This window comes from Sminthopsis crassicaudata, chromosome 2 (genome assembly GCF_048593235.1).
Source record: "Sminthopsis crassicaudata isolate SCR6 chromosome 2, ASM4859323v1, whole genome shotgun sequence".
Taxonomy (NCBI): domain Eukaryota; kingdom Metazoa; phylum Chordata; class Mammalia; order Dasyuromorphia; family Dasyuridae; genus Sminthopsis; species Sminthopsis crassicaudata.
In genome coordinates, this window is record NC_133618.1 from 233952801 (window position 1) to 233975129 (window position 22329).

General features: G+C 40.6%; 1 protein-coding gene and 5 non-coding genes across 6 annotated transcripts; 5 read left to right on the forward strand and 1 right to left on the reverse strand.

The window, feature by feature from the left end:
• Positions 1-119: 119 nt before the first annotated feature.
• On the reverse strand, positions 120-16261 carry ZNFX1 (zinc finger NFX1-type containing 1). The gene is made up of 14 exons (XM_074288567.1): positions 15836-16261; positions 12976-13080; positions 9734-11557; positions 9103-9234; positions 8185-8333; positions 7463-7606; positions 7122-7248; positions 6637-6884; positions 6224-6363; positions 5522-5676; positions 4834-4979; positions 4458-4568; positions 4017-4112; positions 120-3637 (listed from the first exon to the last, which is right to left on the reverse strand). Exons 2-14 carry the CDS (start codon positions 13034-13036, stop codon positions 1196-1198), a joined length of 5775 nt encoding a protein of 1924 aa, XP_074144668.1. The 5' UTR covers positions 13037-13080; positions 15836-16261; the 3' UTR covers positions 120-1195.
• Positions 16262-16993: 732 nt separating this feature from the next.
• LOC141559274 (small nucleolar SNORD12/SNORD106) lies at positions 16994-17084 on the forward strand. The gene has a single exon (XR_012487336.1). It is a non-coding gene; the product is annotated as a small nucleolar SNORD12/SNORD106 (small nucleolar RNA).
• A 1242-nt stretch (positions 17085-18326) lies between these two features.
• LOC141559272 (small nucleolar SNORD12/SNORD106) lies at positions 18327-18416 on the forward strand. The gene has a single exon (XR_012487334.1). It is a non-coding gene; the product is annotated as a small nucleolar SNORD12/SNORD106 (small nucleolar RNA).
• Positions 18417-18731: 315 nt separating this feature from the next.
• LOC141559273 (small nucleolar SNORD12/SNORD106) lies at positions 18732-18821 on the forward strand. Its single transcript, XR_012487335.1, has one exon. It is a non-coding gene; the product is annotated as a small nucleolar SNORD12/SNORD106 (small nucleolar RNA).
• A 256-nt stretch (positions 18822-19077) lies between these two features.
• On the forward strand, positions 19078-19167 carry LOC141559275 (small nucleolar SNORD12/SNORD106). The gene has a single exon (XR_012487337.1). It is a non-coding gene; the product is annotated as a small nucleolar SNORD12/SNORD106 (small nucleolar RNA).
• A 292-nt stretch (positions 19168-19459) lies between these two features.
• On the forward strand, positions 19460-19552 carry LOC141559276 (small nucleolar SNORD12/SNORD106). Its single transcript, XR_012487338.1, has one exon. It is a non-coding gene; the product is annotated as a small nucleolar SNORD12/SNORD106 (small nucleolar RNA).
• Positions 19553-22329: the final 2777 nt, after the last annotated feature.

Sequence of the window (22329 nt, forward strand, 5' to 3'; positions counted from 1 at the left end):
AGATAAAGTTAGCTTTATAAAGGGAAACAGAACAGCAAGAATCTTTTGACTTATCCTATAAAAGGAGATGTGCCAACAGAGCATAATGACAGCAATTTATGAGAAAGAAATATGGAGCATTTATTTTTGTCAATAATTTGCTTTATTAATTGGCATCATATTCTAAAGTGCATAGTAAAGACAAAAAGGGAACGCATACATAAGGTAGGGGAATTTTGCTTGCAAACAGTAGAAAGGACCTGAGAAATCTATGTCTTTTATGGAACAAATGCCGTGGAGGCAACACCTAAGCAGGACAGATGGCCTGAGTATGGCCATACTCAGTACACCAGGCTATGGGCCTGCAGACATCGGAGGCATGCTAAAAGCTCCACCCAGGCACAAGCCATGATATAGGAAGGATAGATGAAAGGGTTACACTTTGATAAGTAGATGCTGCTGGTTACTGAATGTCAATTTTATTCCTCAGGCATGAATAAGGCATGCCCTATGAGGCAGCCTTGGTTCCAAATCTTTTAAAACTGCAATAAAAAACTTTTTTGCTTCTTGTCTTCTTGAAATTCAGGCCAATGGAAGTGTTTGTTACTGTTGTTACTCCTTGGTCAATGTGAACATGTGCAAGGCCCAAGTTAGGTGTAAAACCCGGTCATAAACTTTGAATTTTCTGTATTCTCTTCTTTGCCTTTTGGAGCAAAGATGGCCCCAGAGGAATATAAGAATGTTTCTGTTGAAACTTTCAGGGACAAGTGTCTTCTATATAGCTCCTTTGGGATAAAATTGAGTTGCATTGCTGGGGCCTGAAATGCAGTCATTAAGTATTAAGCTCCTACCATGTGCCTAGTGCCATAATAAGCACTGTACAAAGAGAGAGCATTTAGCTAAAACAGGCAGGAAGAGAGGGCCAGGAGATTATCATTTAGCAACTTAAGCCCAAAACATGCACCAGGGAGGATGACCTTATAAGAGAAAAAAAGGGGAAAATCTTGTCTATTAATTTTATTCTCGATTAGAGGTAAAGTGCTGATTTAAGCGCAGGACTAACTCTAGGAACAAACATTGGAAAAGTCCTAAATGGATCAGTAGAATGCCAAGATTTCAGGGAAGTCAGAAATAGCAGTCTCTTCTTCAGGGAGCCAAGCCCAGCCTGGCTATGGCTGAAGGAGAAGGAAAGAAAAGGTAATAGGAAATCATCTTCCTAGATCAACCTGCGGATATCCTCAAAGTTCAACAGGTTGTTGGCTGTTTCAGACCAAGCTGCATGTTGGGCACCATCCATCTCTGAAGCCAATTGGTTGTTACTTTCCAAAGTATGGTTTTCACCACCAATTACTGCATCACAATCAGGACATTTACGCCTCTGCATTGCTCCCCCACAATTGCCAATCACATAGATGTGGCCATTGGGGCATTTGAACCAGTGACCTCGGGGATAGCCCAAAGCATTTACTATTTGTACCCGCTCTTGGTCTGAGATGCCCAAGCCACAGCAAGGAAGGACAGCATCCAGAGCTTTCATTTTGTTTACCACCAGTTCCTCGTTGCTTTTACTGAATTTAAAAGTACCCTCTAGGATCTCTCGAAGGGTAGCTACCTCTTCTACTACTGAACTGCTCATCTTTCCTCCTGCCATCTTGCAGCGGACCAGGAGGTTAACCAAGTATGTTAGCCTCTGTATTTCACTTTGGAGGTCTTCCAGTTCCTGGCTGGTAAAACTCAAACGCTCCTTTGCTAGCCATTTATGGACTTGTTCCAGCCGAATCCTCACCCCAGCCCTCTCACTGACTTCTATCTTGCTCAGCGATTCCCGTATACTGGCCAAACGCTCATAGAAGCTGATCTGATTTTCAGCTAGACCCAAGGCTTTCACAGACAGATCAGACTGAGAGAGCTTTTCTTTTAGCATCAGAAAATCCTCAGGAAGTAATCGTTGGATAGTGGTCTTTGTTTCTAGAAGGACCTGTAGTTCTTCCTGCCTGGTAGTAATTTCACCAGCTGAGCCTTGTATCTTTTCCTTAATCCTCTCAATCTCTTCCAGACGTCTTTTTATGCTAGTACCATACCTAAGGTTCTTGCGGATGGGAACCTGACACATAGGACAGACTTTCAACTTGATGGCCACTTCTTCATCTCTTTGTTCATACATGTAGCGGTCAAGAGCTTGCACCTCAAAGATATGGTTACAATCCTCCAGTTGTACAAAGCGGGCATCTGGTTCATCCTCAAAGCCAAAAAAGATCTGTGTAACTTCATCTTGATGACACACGCGGCACTTCTTAGGGCACGGTTCTCCACACAGGCCAATGCAGGGATGATTACAAGCCAACAATTTGGTACAAGGCACATAGCATGGAGGCCGATCGCATGGCTCACAGCAAAGTTTGGTGCACTGGTAGTGCTGGCAGTGCCAAGTACAAGGTTCCACACATGGGCTGCACAGCTCACCACACTTCTTTTTACACTGGCTGTGAACACAGCGATTCTGGCAGATCCTTTGACAAGGTGGACACTCACCAATGCAAGGCTCCTGGCATTTATGTGAGCAGATGAGTAAGAGCTTGCAGGGACGCTGGCAACGTTCATGAAATCGTCCTTCATAGCAGTCGTGGCAAGAGCCCGGGCAAAGGTGCCCACAGTCTAAAATTGTGCTACACTTGGTGGTACACTTGACAGTTAAGCCGTATTGAAGATCTTCCACATTGCCGCATTTCACCTGCTGGTTATGTCCACACTTGAGATTGACAGTGACCATCTCAGAACAAAGACGAACACATTCTTCTCCACAGGAGTGGCTGCATTTGTGCCCACATTCCAGGAACTTGGGACAAGGTTCCTGGCAGCAGAATTCTGACTCTGGCATGGAACACGGAACCATTTGCTGGTGCCCACAACGCAGAATTGTTTTAGGGACCTTCACTTGGCAAAGACCACAAGGCTGGAAGCATACTGATGGACACCGGTGTCCATCATCACAGAGGATCTTCTGGCAGGGCTTCATACATTGGAACTCTTTGTGATTAGAATCATAGGGATGGCAGGCTCTGGTACAGACATGTCCACAACTCAGGCGAAATTCACAGGGAAGACTGCAACCTCCTTCTGGCACCTGGTGAAAGTCAGTGGCTTTGGATACCAATGTGTGTGTATCAGGGTGGTTCTGACAGCATAACATTAATGCATTGCCAATCTGACCATTTTCTCGCAGAGTGTGAAGGATCTTGCTCCACAGGGGAACTTTGGCTAGCATCCCCATATTGCCAATGCAGTACATTCCCTTTTTGGCTCTGGACAGAGCTACACAGATTCGGTTTTTGATCTTGAGGAACCCAACTTTCTCTTCTTTGTTGCTCCGGACAAGGGAAAGCAGAATGATGTCATTCTCTTCTCCTTGGTATTTATCCACAACATGGACTTTCACACCTGCAAATGTCTTGGCTGGCATGAGTTTGCGGAGGCAGAAGAGCTGTCCAGTGTAAGTTGTAAGGATAGTGATCTGAGATGGCAGATATTCCTGACATAGGAAGTACTTGCACAGTTCTACCACAAAACGAGCCTCATGCTGATTTTGGTGGCTCTTCCCTTCTAAGATCTCTTGTTCAGGAAAGTCATGCTCTACGAAAAAAAGGTTAGAAGAGACCCCCTGTGAAAATAAAAAGAAAATCCTGTTAGAGGTAGAGCCAAGCTGTACAGAACCTTATTCTTCTTAATCACTTCTGATGTGGTTTTCTCAACTTTGACATAAATTGTCTACTCATTTCTAGGGAGAGACTCTTTAAAAAAAAAAAAAAAAATTAAGTTCTTTGACTCTACTTTTATTCTACTTTTTGCATTGATTGCAATCTTCTCATATCTTATTAAGATATAGACCAACTGGGTTAATAAAGGCTAAGTATGCTTTCTACTGAATATATTTAGAATTAAGCTGGAAGGAATTGTATCTCTTAAGAGTTGATTTTCTTCCATTATACAGTCCCCTAACTATTAGTAATAATTCTAGAAATATGTTTGAATAAACTCACCTTAATTTTTTCATACTTGAGAACAGAAGGATGATTCTCCAGATCTTGGTAAATGTGGGGTGTTAGTAGCCGTGCAATTTCAGGGCGCATGCGGTGCTGAAAAAACAAAAAATACACATCTACGTTATTTGAAACCTGACACAAATCCTAAAAAGTGGGCAAATGTTCCAAAGATTACGATACATAATTCTAACTTGCTGTTGGAAAAACCTGGGAGAAAGCACGCTGTTCAATAAGAACTCCTGACTCTCAAGTAGTCAAATCAGGTATGCTTCGTCCCCTTATAAGAGAAATAAAACTGATTTGCGAATCGTATCAATAAGAATTCACATGAAATGTTGTGTTAATGGCTAGATCTTAACACTTTTCACCTAGTAAATAAGAAAAAAAAAAAAAAAAAAGAAATATATAAAATTCTTAGCCAAAGCCTTTATTTCTCACCTGGTAATTCAGACGGACAAAGGGAAGGTTGACATTTACTAGCCGCTCAAAAAGTGAGACCTCTAGATTGAAGTTCTTTGCCAGGTCATATACATTGGCACTGGGACGCAACTATGGGCAGTGGAGAAAAACATGTAACACATGTCAATATTTGGTTCAAAGCATATCCAAATTGATATACTCTACAGAAAAAAAAAATTAATATAAATTGGTAGAGTTAACTAAAGAGGGAAAGGCAAACAGCACTTTTCAGATTAGACTCTAATGAGGTTAAGAAGGAAATTTCAAAACAAAGTGAAGCACATTATTATTTATGGGATGCAGGAATATTCAGGCAGAAGTTCTCATTGGCTGTGTAAAAGTAGGTCTGAATTACCTGCTGGTGATCCCCAATGAGGATGAGATGCTGGCAAGCTTTGCTCAGTGTGGCAATGGTGTGGGCCTCTAGTACCTCTGCTGCTTCTTCTACTATGACAATTCGAGGTTCTACCTTTTGTAGTATCTGGCGGTACTTGGCAGCACCTCAAGTATAGGGAGAAAAAAGAAACTGCTTTGTGCAACATGAAAACATTAGGGGAATCAACCTTTGTGCCTGCCTATACACCTCACTAAGCGACATAGTGGATGAAGTTCCAAGGCCTGGAGGAAGACCCCAGGAAGATTCATATTTCTGAGTTCAAATATAAGCTCATATACTTCCCAGCTAGGTGACCCTGTTTGTTTCAGTTTCTTCATCTGTAAAATGAGCTGGAGAAGGAAGTGGCAAACCACTATAGTACCTTTGCCAAGAAAATAGCAAATGGGGTCATGAAGAGTCAGACACAATTGAACAACAGTACATACCTTAATTTAGAAGTTAGGACTAAATATGGACTTTTAAAACCTATCAGAGCTTCAAATAATAGGATAACTCGTATTTTTTGAGAGTTTCCTACATATTAGCCCTTTTCTGTCACAAGGCATTTTTTTAGAGATGAATTAGTTTCTGTCCTCCTAATTTGGTAACAGTTATGTTCTAGAGATAGGATAGATGTAAGCTGCTGGTTTCCTCTATATTTACTTACCTGTGGTTGTCATGCCTACAATTTGGGCATCTTTGAGGATGCAGAGATCCTCCTGCAGTTTCAGTTCTACCATTCTTTCGGCTGATGCCTGGTACAGTCGTTCATGGTTCAGGATCTTTCTGCGAATATCTCCTTGGTACATCTGCAACCACATCCTAGGGAAAGTGGATGAGAGTAAGCAATTTGCTCATAGAATGGTCCTGAAGCAGAAATTGCAGCCTTGCTTCAGCCAACATATTTGTTAGGTGTCTACTTGACTGTCTATCTTTATGACACTAGGAAATTCTAGGACCAGAAGAAGCTTAATTCAATAGGAAGAAGCGTCAAACAAACACCTCCAATCAACAAGTTAATAAACATACATATGAAAAGTTGGGAATGTCAAAGAATAGGGTATATAAAGTAAGCATATTTGCTTAATGGCCAGAACATAAGCTGACAAGATGATATTGTGGGTAATAAAGTCAGCAGGAGTTAAATGAGGATAGTTTTAAAGCCCACAATTGAGGATCTTAATTTAATGCAATGGGTATCTGAGATTTACTATTCTAGAGATAATGAAAGGATCACAATTGTAACTGAGGAAATTTGAGATCTGAGTGAGGAGGAAGAAAAAAATATTGGAAAAACATTCCATTTGAGGACTGGGGAAATGGAAAAGGCAAAAACAAATGGAAAAAACAAATCTCTGGAAGAAAATACCTATAGAGCTGCCATCGTTTATTCAGATCCAGTTGCCACACATCCTCTATTTCCTTAGCTTCGGTTTCAGTCATTGCATTCAACTTTCGAAGCTCTACCTTCACTTTCTTCTTCATCTTCTTTTTATGACTACGTTGAGTCTATGTGCAAAAGCACCAACAACCACCGAATTAGTGGTTTTTCAGAATCACAGCCTCAATATATTTTAATAACAGTACAGTATCTTGTTTCCCTTTTCTGCACATTATTTACAAAGTAAATATAGCCAACCCACTGCTCAACCTCCCTTTTCCCACTTTAAAAACAAACTGAAGAAATGTTTTAGATTTTCTTCATAGTAAGTATAATATGCAGGGAATCCTTTGCTTAGTTCTACTCTTGAGAGGACCTAGATACTACATAAAAAAACTTACCTCCCATTCTCCAGTTGCCTGTTCCTGCTCAGGTGCTACTTGGCCACAGTTGTCCAATCTCATAGCCAACAGGATTTTAGCCAGTTCTTGAACAGCTCCATTATCTACTTTCTTCCTCTGTCGAGGCCTAACAACCTCTTCTTCCTCAATCACACGATCTGCTTGGATCAAGTCAGCCTCTTCTGAGATCTCAATTAGTGCTTCTTCCTCCTCACCTTCTTCCTCTTCACCCCCCCCTTCTTGCCGAGCTAAAGAAGAAATGGTAAATTAAGTGGTGGTGGTGAAATGAGAGAAAGCCATTTCTGATAAAGTAAGACAACAGACTTTAGGGAATGAGAAGGAAAAGGAAGTCTTCAAATTATGAAATGCAGATGGGTATTAATATAAAGCCTAGAAAGACTTGATTGTATATTCATCAGTTACTGGTTCTTTACTCCACATTTCATTACCAAGCTTTGGAAATTATGTTAATATTAGTCTCTTACCTGCATTCTCAGGTTCTTCAATGGGGGGTGAAGACACACTTTGGGTAAAGGCAGTAAAACCCAGACCCAACCACTCCAGGATCATTGATTGCTTCCAACCCTTCCTTGAATAAAGCCATTCAACATCCTGATAAAAAGGGAAACAGCAATATTGAGCCTGATGACGAGAGGAAATGGGTTGTAGTCTCTACTAAGGATTTTAAATATTGCCTTCTCTCTGTCCTTAAATTAGCACTAACAAAAGCTCACTTTTCTCCCTTGGTAGATCCATATTCTAGAATTATGAAGGGATGAGGCAAGCTAGATATTTATACCAATTTGAGATGATTTTGGTGGCTTACCGGTCCATTCATCAAACTGTTCCAATGTTGGGGGGCAATGTATTTCTGCAGGTGTCGTTCATGTACAACTCCATTGGTGGTACACTCCAAATGATGGGCTCCTTTGTGGATTTCTTGCTCTGACTGCTTCATTTCTGTCATGATCTGCTCAAGAAATGAGATGTGCTTTGAAACTAGAAACTAACCTTCCCTTTTCCCAGGCTCCCAAAACAATAATAAATGAGGCAATTAAATTCAGTAAGAAAATCAGGGGGAGACAATAAAGCATAATGGATAGAGAGCTGGCAAGACCTTGGTTTAATTATTATTATTTTTTTTCCTGACAAAAGGCTTTTAAGACCCTGCGTAAGTCAATGAATACTTCAGCAGCAAGGCAGCTCTAACTCTTATGTTCCAGAAAGCTGCCAGATTGTTGGGGGTTTGGTTCATGGAGACTTCCTTAAGCAAAGAAATTACAGACACAGAGCATGACTTTTGAACTTTGGTGTGGAAGTAAGCATTTGAGCCCACAGAAGATAGCAATCAACAGAAATACATGCACTTAAATCATATACAGGCTTTTCCCATTTGCACAAGTTTAGAAACTAGACTCATTTAAAACCAAATTCTGATGTAACACACTTTTGGAAGACAGTTAAGAGACATACAAGGTACAAGTTACTTTCAGCACTTAATTTTCCAAAGAGCTTTTACTCTGGAAGTTTTCTTAATTTGAAACATACACTCATATAGGCCCTCCGGAGATGTACAGGGAGATTCCGTCGGAATTCTCGTTTGTTTCGCAGTTCTCTTAGTGTGAATTGCTTCAAGACCTCACTATTGCTCCTTCCACCTACTCGAACAATGCTGGTCTTATGACATTTGTATATTCCTGAGGAAAGAAGTGAACATAATAGGAAAAGGATCACAAAATTATTAGTCTTGGATGAGTAGTACACTGGGTAACTTTGGCTTAATTTGAATCCTGAATCCTGACCTTTTCTATATTGTTTTTAAAGGAAAGACTGATATGTGTCCAAATGGACAACTCACATAAGGCATTATACCCTTATCTGTGGGTATTCTAAACAAAGAAATATAAATTTTGGTTGTGAAAACCTGACAAGAAATCTTGGGGTTTTAGGGCCAGATTTCTTTTGTAAGGAACTCAAACCTTTGGCTCTCATAGTTAGGCCAATAATAGGTCCTAGCACATGCTCACAGGATCAAAGTTTGGGCCTTGGTTGCTCAATGAATGTAAATAGCAATTATTTCTCTTTTGACCAGAAATCCTGAGTGTCTTCCTCTCCCAGATTACATTGTTGTTTTGTTTTTTGGATTGGATAAAAAAAGCTGTTCTTTGCCTCAAAGTGAGACCTGGGAAAGAGCTTAAAAAAGGCCAGAGTCTGCCACTGCATCTGGAGCCATCTCCACTCATTCTGATCAATAATTTGCCATTGGTCCCAGATGGCTCTTGGAGGAGAATTGAAGCTGGTGACCTTGCACAGACCTCCCTCACTTAAATCCAATTCCTTTGCATGTCATGACATCACTTTTCTGCTGTCATGGTCCTCTTTGAAAAAGAATACAAATTGTGACATGTACGTGCTAATGTCAATACTAGCTTTCTAGAATAGAACAAGTTGTCTTGCAAAATTTACCTTCCAGAAATTGGTCCAGGGCATGATTGGTATAGCACACAACAAGGATCGGGAACTTCCGTGTGTTAATCTGCCATACCTGCTCATTAGTCAGAAGAGCTTGGACAATTTTCAGACCCACATAGGTTTTCCCTATAAGATAAACAAAAATACAGAGATTAACATCTTTAAAAAATTGTTTCTAGTATGCTTAGGATCCTTATTCCTAATGGGGTAGAGTAGGATCAAGGAACAAGAGTACAACCAAAGAGGATATCAGTTAAGTTGCCTATTAAAAATCCTTATGAAACTCTTAAAAAGCATCTGATATTTTAACTAGTGTGATTGTAAGTATTTATTATAGGAATTTTCCCTTAAGTTAAAACTGACAAAATCATCAAATTTATAATTTAGCATCCCTTGGTAAGAGATAGCAAATGCTAATGATTTGATATTTGATTTATAACATCTTATCTCTTCACATCTAGCAATCCTTTCCAGCCTTATGTTATTATTCTACCATTTCTTGGGGAGCAATTCTAGATGATCAATTATGGTTTGGGCATATATTAGGAATCTGACTACCCCTCCCATTCACCCCAATAGTTAATATGATAAAGCTTAAAGAAAAAAAAAAACATCAGAACTTCACCTGTCCCTGGAGGTCCCTGAATAATGGCCAATTCCTTAGTAAGAGCAAATTGCAAGGCTGCCATTTGTGATTCATCTAACTTCAGGGCTTCCTTTGAGGGCCATTGGCTATGGTCTAAAACATTAACTCTTGGTCTTCTGTAGTCTGGAATGTTCCTTAGAGATGGTTTCCCCATTTCACTGGCTAAACAATTATCTATTAGGGGTGTGAAATCGTATCTGCCACCCCTTAACAGGTAACTAGGCTCTCTCACGTATGATTCACACTCAACAATGTTCTTCTGAAAAGGAACATCTTCCTCCTGAATCTCCTGTAGCCCTTCTAGCACATGTCTGTAAGCTTCAAAGTATGCAGTTGTTTCCACCATGAGGAAGGAATCTGAGGGCTGAACTTCTAATAGCTGTTGACTCTGTTCATTAAAGCAAAGTTGTACAATTCCATGGTAAAGGTCTTCATGGTCGCGGTTAGATACAGTTGCAAAAAGAAATGTCTCAAAATTATCCTTGGACATGCAGACCAAGGAACCATAGAGCAGACGTTTGGAATTCTGCCAACGCACAAACTTTAAAGGCTTTGTATCAAACTGTACCTTGTATACAATACCCGATGATGCACAAAGAGGTGTGATGATCCGTGTGTCAAAGTAGATGCGAATGTCGTTGAATTTCTTCTTCCTCAAACCCTGATCTTCAAAGCTCTGAAGCAGTTCCAAAATCCCTTCTCTTAGGGGTCTAACAAAATCTTCTCGTAGGAGTCGAAAGTGAGTATCCAAATAGATGCTAGTGCTCTCATATCTCCCTGAAATAATATTTGGGCGAAGAAAGGGCTTTTCATCCAGGTGTACCTCATTGTATGTAGGGTAAATAGTCATTGTTCTATAGTTATCTTCATGCTCTGCAGTTTGAGGTTTCACCAGAGTATAGGTGTCAACCTTTAGAGTCCCCTCCCGTCTCTTCTCTTGCAAGTGTTCAATGATGGTCTGAACTTTTTCAAGGTTTTTTTCTGTCTCTTCTCCAATATCAATGCCGGAAGCTCTCAAAGCATTGAGAGAAGCAGGCAAAATGGACATCAACATGGAGGTTTCTTGTACAGAACTGGCTGGGAACACACTTACCAAGTCTTGGAGAAGTGAGAGGATGTTATTAATATGCTCTGGATACTGATGTCGAATGGCAGGAACAGACTCAGTTATCATTCCTGCCACATAACTGGGTAGGCACACTTTGAGGAAACTGGAATTCTTCAGAATGCCCAAGAGGTGCAGAATACTCTGTCGATCCATTCTAGAGCTACATGCCTTTTTAAGTACTTGGCAGATGAGCTGAAGTAAGCCAGGTTTCATGAATGTATGATCTAAAAGATCCTTAAATCCAGAGTTAGCAGCAAGGGTGATGACAACTTCTGAGGGATCTTTCTGAAGGAGACTTTCTAGGAATCCAAAGCCAATTCTCTTAGCTTGCTGAGATGATTCCCCAGCTTTTTGATGTGGATTCCGCCATTTCATGGCATCTTTCCGAAAATGGACATTTTCAGCATGTCTTCGGTCTCTCCCATCTTGATTCCCATTTCTTCTTCTGGCTTCATTCTCTTGACCATTTCTTTGTCCTCTAGCTTCATCATCAGCCTGTCCACCATGGAATCTCCTTCCTTGATGGGGATTCCTCCCCATGCCACTAAACCTTTCTTCTCTTTGCCATCGAGGAACAGTGTTGTTGTTAGCTCTAGTATCTCTTCTGGGAAGATCTGTTCTTCCTCTTGGAACATTAACTGGTGGGTTATTTGTCCAATTTCTTGTTCTTTGTGGTAGTTCTCCATCTATGTGGCCTGAACACAAAGGAAATATTCAGTAAGCAAAAGGCCCCTGGAACAGAACACGGGTCAAGGCATCCAATACAACTACAAAGAATAAGCTGTTTTTTAAAAATAGATTTTAATTTTTATTCTGATGGAGTAAAGGGTAGTTTTCTTATGGCGAGAGAAACAAATAAAATATATAAACTCAGTTAATAAATGTTATTATAAACCAGCACAACTCAGGAGATCTGTTCATTTGTTCTGGCACTATGTTGCTAGCAGTTTTCTATCGGATGTTCCTTACTGATTTCAAACAGAGACTGACGACTACATGCTGGCAATATTGGAGGGAATTCCTATTCGATTACAATTTAGACTAAAGAACTCAGAGGCCTTTCAAAGTCTATTTCAAAGTCTTGAAATGAATTGTGACATATGAAATTACCTAATGCTTTTCTGTTTAATTTGCTTCTATGAAATAAAGATTATAAGCATCAATCTCAATTATGAGTTACCTGAGGAATTTAGTGAGAAATAAATGATTGTGCAAAGTAGCTGGGAATTTTGCAATTAAAGGTACAAAATATTTTTAAAATATAAAATGCAACATACAATTAAGCATAACAAAAGTTGAAATGCTGAATGATATGGCATAAAAATATACGTTTATTCAAGTAAGTTTCTGTGGATTATAAGGATATGTAACAGATAAATATAATACACACTAGAATGTGATGTGTCCAAAAGAAATAAAAAGTGCTGGTAATAGGTAAGAATACTTCCAGTTGAGGAATTAGGCTTGATGGATGTTGAGGATTGGAGTGGCCTTAAAAAGACATATAGGTTACACCAGGAGGTAAAGATATATAACCAAACTTTAAAGCTCTTACTATTATTACTCTTTTCATATTTCTTTTTCAAACTTGTGGCAGAAGAAGCCAGTCATCAAGAAGTATAACATTTAAAAATTATTTATGGTTATCCAAAATTTCTTTGTGGCAATGTGAAGTTTTATTTTTTTCCTTTTTAATAGTTTGTATTACTGCCCCCCCAAAGACAATCTTTGTTCCTTATTTATACCACACCCAAAACTCATGTGACATGTAACATACTTGAATAAAACAGAAGTTTATTTTTAGGAAATTTTAATCAAGTAAAAAGGGTCATAATAAAGCAACAGGCTTATCTGGGAATAACTCTGTGTGAATAGGACAATACCATTAACTTCAGTTCTTGATTCTAATTAGAGTTTCTATTTGGATGAAATGTAGCATGTATTAATCTTTTTGAGAAGGGTTGTCAATTTTGGGGGTCATTTGTGCTGCTACTATGAAACAAATTACTCCATTTAAAGGGAATTACAAATAATTCTGCTTTGGTCTGCTCTCTGAATGAGTTTTCATTTTCTTATTATAGTGTTCCTATTAAAAGTAGGAGATCCTGCTTACCTCTGTGGTTCACATTAGAATGCCTTGGTGGGGGGTCTGGGCCAGGTCTCCTGCCATCCATTTCAGAAAATATCTTCAGTTATTTGATGTTCAATCAGCTTTTTGCTACAAAGAAATCAGTTCAGGTTAGTTCTCAGTAATGCTTAGGAATCAAGTAGCAGTCTTGACTTTTGGTCCAGTCTTTAGCTAAAGGCTTCAATTTATTTTATAAGAATACAATGAAGAGAAACTCTGTTATAATTATGGGGAATCATTTGATCACATCAAATACTAGGTAACTAAAACAGTATCTGATTTTATTGTAAAGACAATATGACAGAATGGAAAGAGTACTACTGAATTTGGAATTAGATGATGACTCTTAAAACTTAGCTGTGTAACCATGGACAAGACACCTAATCTGTTTCTTAAATTTTTAAAACTTCTATTAAAAATTAAATTTAAATTTCTTAAATGGGTATGGTGCTTGGCAATTCTCATCTCACAGGGATGGGGTCAGTAAAGTGTTTTGTAAATAAGTTATAACTAAATTATTTGAGCAGATCAAATTTCCTTTACTCTTTCGTGTTAAGATCCTCTTCAATTATCACTTAAAACTTATGCTACATATAGGATCTTAACCTCAAGTATTGTTTTTACTCTCTTCACCTATAAAAGAATGTTTTTGCTTGCAGAAAATGGCTATATATTCCTTTATCTGGCATCATGGATTCATCATATCACTCTACCTTCATATTCTTCATATTTTAAAGTGCCATATTCAGTAAGCAAATTTTCCCCAAAGGAAAAATGCCTTGCAAATTTTATATGGGACATCTAAGTAGCTCAGTGAATAGAATGCAAGTTCTGGAGTTGGGGAGATCCAAGTTCAAATCTAGCTTCATACGTGCTAACTGTCATACAGTCATACTGTCATACCCTAGACAAGCCACTTAACCTTAGTTTGCCTCTATTTCCTCCTCTGTAAAACTGAGTTGAAGGAAATAGCAAACCCCTTCAGTATCTTTGCCAAGAAAAACCCAAATGAGGTCATGAAGAGTTGGAGGTAAATGAATGTAATGATCTCATTAGTACCTGGATATCTTAGAGTCAGGAGAAGCAAAAGTCTTTATTAGTCTTTTGGGGTCGCAGTCAGGCCATTAGATCTAGCAATCTCCACACCTCCTTCCTCTCTCTCCACAGCCAAAGAATGATCCCGATTGTCCTACTCCACCCTCTCACTCTCACTTCTGGGTCTACACCAGATAGAGCCAGCACAGAATAATTGGGTAGGGTTATCCTCCAAGCACAGGTTAATAGAGTATATTGTTCAATTAGTAATTAGCCTCATGTGCTTGCTTGGACTCAGCACAATTCAGATTTTCAGCTCTTTACAAATGAAAATGACAAAAAATAATTATACAGCAAATTAGTATTTCAGAAATCAAAAGTACTCTGTTCTTTTTCCTGAGATCTCTTATTGGTTTTTTCTTGAATTAGAAATTTGCCTCATCTTTCATTTATTTGGTTTCTATATGACAGCCATTATTGGAAGAGGAAGACCTCTTGGGGTAGAGTCCTAAATCTAAAAGTTTGTGATTGCGAAATAAGCTTGCCCATTAAATCTCCCTACTTAATAAACTCTAGACTTCCTCTTTACCTCCAGAGTCAACTATTAAAATCCTTCAGGATTTGATCCATCTCCCCCTTTCCATTCTTTTTATACTTTTATCTCTCCCTCCCCCCCACTCACTTTTCCAACGGGAGATCCTACTGGCCTCCATTAGACTCTTTCTTGTAATGTTATGATCACCCTCCCCTCCTCCCTTCCGGCTCCACAGCTTAAGTCTCACCTTCTTAAAGAGGTTTTTTCCTGTCCCACCTAGGGCCCATCCGCTGGACTATTCACCACAGAAATCCTCCCCGTTAGCCATTTTATTAGAATGTAAGCGCCCTGAGGGCCTAGGCTTTCAGGATCTCCCGATCCCCAGAGCCCGGCTGGGCACCGACAGCACCAAGTGAGAGCTAAATAAAAGCTTATCCCAAACGGTGGGGGTGTGACAACAGCTTTCTGAATTTATACCTTTCACTGATAGGCAGTTAAAATTTTCACGGTTGAAAACTGGCTACTTTAGCTAGAAATTACAGATCTGGAGGAGGGGCATTCATCACAAAGATGTCCACCAGCCTGGGAATAACGTTTGGGGACTCCTTCCCAGTCCCTTCTGCTCTCCATCAAGCCGGGCCTCACAATGCAGGCTACAGCCTCAGCTTTTGTTTTTGAGGGGAAAACGCGTCCTCCGTCTTGTTTAAAAATACTAACCCCAAAACACAAATCTCCTCGGGCGGTGGAGACCAAAGCTGGGTCAAGGCAGGGGATAGAAGGAGGGGAAGCCAGGAGGGAGTACAACAACAACAAAAAGGTGGTGCTTGGGAAGCGGGGTGGGGGGGTTTAAAGGTTTAGATGTAAAGGGGGGAAGGAAAGACGCAGGAGGAGGAGGAATGAGAATTTACACGAATCCGCTGATGATCAGGGTGACATAAGAGGGAGTTTAAGAGGAAAGACAAGTAGGTGGGAAGATTGGTGTTTTGAGGCGAGGATTGGGGGGGAGGGGCGGTAATAATTGCAGGGTCCTGGGGCCTGAGTGGCGGAAACGTCGCTAAAGATTGGCTGAGGAAGGGGATGTCAATTCCTGGGGGCAGTGGTACATAGGGACTAGGGCTGAAGACGGGGAGCCCGGTGACGATGGGGACTGGGGCGGGGGGGAGGGGTTGGGGAAAAGCAGAACGGCAAACGATCGGCCGAGTGCTAGGATGCTGGGGGCCAGTGGAGGGATGCTGGGGAGCCAGTGTTGGCGCGGGGAAAAGGACCGACACTCACCGGGGCTCTAGGCGCTCCCTTCGCCACCACTGTCTGCTCCGGGTCAAGCTCCGACTCGGAATAGGGCCCAGATCAGTCCGGCCCCGCCCGGCCCCGGCTCTACTTTCAGTTTCCTTTCCCCAACAGCCGGGGCAGGGCGGGCGGAGCGAGGGAGGGCTGGAGGGAGGAGCTGGAACCGGGCGAGGATCCGGGGCCCACGGCCTGGACCCGCCTCCCTCCCCCAAAGGCGGAGGAAACTCTCGGGGCCGGGCCAGGGCCCTGGGGGCCAAGGAGTGGGCCGCCCGGGCACTGTCCTCCTGGCCCCGAGGGCAGCGCTCGGTCCAGCCACTGAAAATGCAGCCCTGGGTGGGGGAGGGTGGGGAGGAGGGAGGGAGCACCCACGGGCCCAGACCCCTGGTAGCTTCGGGGTTTGAAAAAAAAAAAGGCGAGAGCAACATGGCGGAGACTCCACTCCGGCCGGACCTGGGAGAGGGTCAGGCCGGGGCGGGATCAGGCCTTAGCAACCAACATCAACACTTAGCAACCGCTGCTGGACTTTTTATATCACCCTGCAGCATCCTTAAGTCCGGAAACTACATTTCCCAGAGAGCCATGCGGGTCCAGGATGTACGTAAGATGCAGGCGCCGGAGTATTTCTGCTTTATAAAAAGGAGGTCCTCGGCCACTCTTCCTCTTTTTCGTCTCCGATTTCTGGGAGAGCACATTGCTTTGTCTTCCATCCGGAGCTGTCGTGGTCCTGGAATGTCCCATGATGGTAAGTTCGATTCCTCATGTATCTTCCAGGATTCCACTACACGATTCTGAACCCGTTCCCCCTCCCTCCCCATGCTCGGGGCCCACGTGCCCTTGGCTCAGCTTCCGTATTAAGGCGCTTTGCTCCCCAGTGGTGCAGAGGCCTGATCCGGGCTGCCTCGTTGTTGCAGCCCGCGTGGTGGCGGGGAAGTGTGCGGGGCCAAGAGCAGAGCAAGACGGACCTTTGATGGTGGGATGTAAAGAATGCAGACCTCGGAAGCCTGCTGTCTGAACTCTCAGCCTGGCTCTCCTTTCTAATGTCAGTTTCTCAATCCGGTGCCTCTTCGCGTGGCCCAGGTTGCCAGAAAAGCCTGGCAAGCTTTGACGGCTTCCTGCTTGGGGGCCCCGACGGCGACTTGTAGTTAAACTGGTGCAAGTGATGACTCTGCTTTTTTCCCCATCAGATCGACCTTGCTGATAGCTTTGAATTTTTGCCAGTTAGTTCTGATGCACCAGGCCGGGAAACTCGGGTCACGCCTGACGTGGCCTCAGCAGGACTTTGTCCGATCTTTTTGTTTTTTATTTCCCAGGACTGCTTCTGGAAGGAAGAGGGAGCCGCGGTCTGGGCATTTTGGAGACGTAGGGGTTCGGGCACCACGACCCCGTGCCGGCTTCTCTTGAGACCTTATCAGGTGAGCAAGAATTTGGGCAGAAAAGTCAGCAGTTGTAAGTCTGTAGTTGTAACTGTTTTGAACTAAAGCCGAGATTATTTTTTATGTGAGGTTCGTTGTAACCTGGAAGAGTACAAATGATCTATCTCAAGGTGCTCTCCGGAGTCGAAGGGGATCTTGATCTTTCTAGATGGCTTTTTCCTCCAGTTCTATTAGCTGAAGGGCTTATTGAGGCAGAAGATGGTGTAATGTGCCATAATAATGCCACTTTCTGGTCAGAGTAGAAGTGTTCCTCTTGACGGGCTTGCTCACCTCAGTGGGTAAGCTCCTGAAGCAGGACTATTTCAAATCATAAATGAAAACTACAGGACAAAAAAGTATATTGTCGGTCAATAAACACTTATTAAGAACAGTGTGTCCAGTCTGTCTGTGTTAGAGGTATCTGCTTAGTCACATTGGGCCTGAAGTCGGCAAGATTTAAGTTTAAATCCAGATTCAAACATTTAAAAACTTTGTGGATGAGTCACTTAGCCTCTGTTTTCCTCATCTGCAAAATGAGGGTTCTAGGGTCAAATGAGGCAATTTTTAAAGCAGTGCCTGGCATAGTAACCACTCTTAGAACTGCCATTGTTTTCCCCATACCTACCTTTATCAGGAATATAAGGAAAGGTAAAAGCAGCCTTTGGGGCTGAGGAATTCAGTCTAGTAGGGGAGACAGCACATGTGAGCTGTATAGGAAATGGTCAACAGAGGCAGGCCCTAGAATTTTGAGAGCTTGGGAAAAGGCTTAATAGAGTGGAATTTTCTGGAAGTTGGAAGGAAGCTTAGTAGAAATGAGTCACCTGCATTTCCTAGGCAGTTCTTAAATGCATGTGAAGGTGTTATAAGTTGCTTTTAAAATCTATTTTAATTAGTGTATAGGATGACAAGTGATTTATCATAAAGCTTGAGGGATTTACCCAGAACCACAAACCCACTTACTGGCAGCCTAGCAAATTTCCCTAGTAATAGCACTTTGCAAATGTCTCGCTTCTAGAGGCAGGTAGTTTTAGAAGCCAAGGATCTCTTTTTTTCCTAGAGTTCTTGTTGCTGGTATATATGATGACTAAACTTTTTTCCCCATCAGATCGACTATGTTGATCCTACTATTCTTTGCCAGTTTTTTCTGATATACCAGTGTTTAAAAATGTTCTGTCAGTTGGGTGTGTTCAATATTGAACTAACTCCTCCATATCAACTTATCATTTCTCAGACTTGATACTCATCCCAGTAATTTGATTTGGATCAGATTGTTGAATTTGTCCAACAGTCCCTGGGAGGATTGGTAAGTAATATCCATTCATCTGTAATAGCTTGTGTATTGCTATTGTCTTAAGACTTTGGGTTATTAGGAAAGAATATATGCTAGAGCTGTGGGTGACTGTAAAAAATCACCTCAGATAACAATCCACCTGCACCTATTAAGTGCTATAAAATAAACTAGAGGTTTTAACACTGGTGTGTATGATGATTAAACTTTTTTCCCCATCAGATCGACTATGTTGATCCTACTATTCTTTGCCAGTTTTTTCTGATATATCAGTGTTTAAAAATGTTCTGTCAGTTGGGTGTGTTCAATATTGAACTAACTCCTCCATATCAACTTATCATTTCTCAGACTTGATACTCATCCCAGTAATTTGATTTGGATCAGATTGTTGAATTTGTCCAACAGTCCCTGGGAGGATTGGTAAGTAATATCCATTCATCTGTAATAGCTTGTGTATTGCTATTGTCTTAAGACTTTGGTTTATTAGGAAAGAATATATAAGTGCTATAATATAAACTAGAGGTTTTAACACTGGTGTGTATGATGATTAAACTTTTTTCCCCATCAGATCGACCATGTTGATCCTAACTATTCTTTGCCAGTTTTCCTGACACACCAGCTTCAACAAGGTTTTTATTATAATAGTATATTAAATAGTATTCTTAATTCTTTTCTTTGGGATTTATATTTTCTAGGCTAGCTCTTAAAATGAGCAAAAGGTTATGGTGCCAGTGATCTCTAATACCATACAGACCAGAAGAAGGGTGTCCACAAAGTAATGCAGTTTTCATTAAAGGTAGGTGAATTATTTGAACTATTAAAAGGTAGTGTAGTGTTTAGGAACTTAAATTTACAAAGATTATGACTACCTTTTTATTTTTCAAAATTTTCTTGCTTTCAAAACCCTCCAGATCTATGGCACATGATGACTAAAACTTTTTTCCCCAACTGATCGACAATGCTGATCAGGAACATTTAAGCCAAAACTTGTCTGATTTCCATCAGGTCCTGGATGGGTTTAGGATTCTGACTCCCCAGTATGTAAGGGATTCCTTGTCAAGAGCCTACTGAATGCTTTTGTTAAAAACAATGTAATAAAACTGAGCATAGTTAAGATAAAATGGTATTTGCATGATTAAGCACAAAAGATTGCTACTGTGTTTTTTCTTTCATAGGTATGTAAAATTGGTGGATGAAGAGAGATTTGGAGACTTGAAAAAGGTGTGACCTTAGAAGAAACAACGCTTGCTTATGAATATGAAGCTTGGACTTGAGTGTTCCAGTTGTTATTGGGATAAAATATAGTCTTTTACTTTTTTTAAATAAAAATGTTAACTTTGAGTAACTATGCCTTTGTATCAAATTTTTGTTTATGAAAATAATTAAAAGGAAATAGGCTGGGTATAAAGACTCTCTATAAAATAGGTATAAACTCTGGGAGTTTAGACATTGGTGACCTGGTACATATTCTGCCTTCATGTTACCTTACTAATTTTCTCTTCTCCACTAACCTCATTTGGTTTTCATCCCCCACCTTGAGGTAAAGATTTCAAGTCATCTCAATTGATTTTTTGGGGCTCTACCAATCCCCATTCTCTGGGGACTTTTTTTTTTTTTTTTTTGTCCAATCCAGTCAACCAATAGTCATCCTATTTCTGGTTCACTCCAATCTTAGTCAATTATACTTTCTCCCTTGATAGCTGCTTTAACTGGGCTATTAAAATAACGTTGCTAGGCCTGTTCAATTATTTCTAATTTTTTAAATTCCTAACTTGGATCTATTGAATCCCCACTTAGCTAGAAAATGTAATGTTCTCAGCTGGGTGTTTGTAATCCTAGTGTCATAGTGGTTTGCTCCTAGGAAGTACTTATAAGTAGATGGGTAGATAGCTTTCTGGATCTAGATATGAAGACATTTTGAGCTAAAGTTGCCTTATATGCTAGCTGTATGACTTGGGATAAATGAACTCAGTTTTCCCATTTATTCATCTGCAAAATGAGCTGGAAAAGGAAATGGCAGACCATTCCTGTAATTTCTCTAAAATGTAATATTCTCTTGTTGGGGTTGGGGTTTTCTTGGTGTCTCTGGAGGCAGCCTTTTTAGTTCAATAATCACAAGTGCAACCAGGGATCCAAATTCTTTGTCTCTTTCCCAGTCTTGCCTCCTTTCCTGGGGTTGGGCAGCATTCTGGAGAGCCTTTCAGTCTGGTCTTGGTTCCCTGCCTGCCTTCTCTGGCTTGTGAATCTCCCCCGACTTCCAAAGGTTTGTGTTTCAGCCTCCAGCCACAACAAAGGTGGAAGATGGAATGAATCTATCTCAACCTTCTTGGGTGCTTGTCCTTTCTGCCCCTGAGTGCTTCTAGCTTACATGCCCCACACAGTACAAACCAATGATATCGCTAGGAAACCATTATTTGTTATAGAATTCAATGCTAAACTAGATTTAACCATTGTCTTTTGGATTCCACCTAGTACCTTCTTTCAAATTCTGGCCCATAACATCTCAGGATTAAATCAATGGTACTGAACCATGCTAAATTAGATAACCATTGTCTTTTTCAATTCCACTGATTTTGTTTCAAGTTCAGAGTTCTGGCCCACAATACATCCCAGTATCTTTGCCAAGAAAAACCCAAATGGGGTCATGGAATAGGAACAAATAAAAATTACAATTGTAGGTTGACTAGGTAAGGGTTCCTTGTATTCTACAGGATACCTGGGAAAGTAAATTTTATGGGAGAATCTTGGGAAAACTGATCTTCAAAGGGTAGTATTTGAGCTAAAACATGTAGAATTCTGGATATGGAAGATAGCTTGGAGATGTTAGAATGTGCTAGAAAAGAACTAGAACCCCAGTATGGAAGATAATGTATGAAAAGGAATGTATAGGATGACAAAGTAACAGGGTTGGGAAGGGCTTTCAATGCTAAACAGTAAAAATTAAGTCTTTTAAGAGGCAACAGTAATCAGTTTTTAGTAAGATGACAGTTCTCTTGCAGTTTGTAAGTTGAGTATAAAATAAGAGGTAAGAATCTGGCTGGAAAGAGATCAGTTAAGTTTTAATATTGATTAGAAATGAGCTCTGATTGAATCCTCTTGTCTCGTTTCTCTTTGAGTATAACAAGACGAATGGTATGTAGAATTAATAAGAGTTGGCAGTTATTTGCATATGGGAGACTGGGGAAAGGGAAGAAATTGAAGATTTAGGTAGCTTAGGTAGCTGAAAAGATGTTAGTACTTTAAAAAAAACGTTTTGAATTGTTTTGAGATATTTATTGGTTGGAGACGTTAAATAGTCGATAATAATGGAATTGATTCTTAGGAATAAAAATGATCAGGAATCATTTATGTAGAAAAGATAATTATACCTGTGGGAATTGATGACCTCATCAAGAGAAGGGATATGATAGGAACTTGGGACATCTATACTGAGTTCATGGTTGTAATAAGGAAAATTATCCAGTAGATACTCAAGTGAGAAGCAGTCAGAAATGAGAAGAACCAAGATCACAATAATCCAAGTAATGCTATCTGCTCTTGGTGGCAAATTCAGCGAGATCAGAAAGGAAAAGGTCATTAGATTTGGCAATTGGGAGATGATTGATAACTTTGGAGAAGGAACAATTTGGAACTATCCAGAATCACTAGACTGCATACCCTTTAACCTAGTGATACTTCTACTAGTCCTATACTTTGTGATGAATTTAAAAAATCCTAGAGACAGTTTCTGAGTAACCTATTAATTAGATCAGCCAATAATAAATTGATAGTCAGTGGTTTCT

Bases quoted from the DNA above. Each gene is read 5' to 3' on its own strand.
- ZNFX1 (XM_074288567.1), bottom strand. From the start codon at position 13,036: ATGGATGGCAGGAGACCTGGCCCAGACCCCCCACCAAGGCATTCTAAT. The intron at 11,558-12,975 runs GTAAGCAGGATC...CTTTGTGTTCAG, and splicing joins TTCTAATGTGAACCACAGAG to GCCACATAGATGGAGAACTA. The intron at 9,235-9,733 runs GTGAAGTTCTGA...TTTATCTTATAG, and splicing joins TCAGGGACCTCCAGGGACAG to GGAAAACCTATGTGGGTCTG.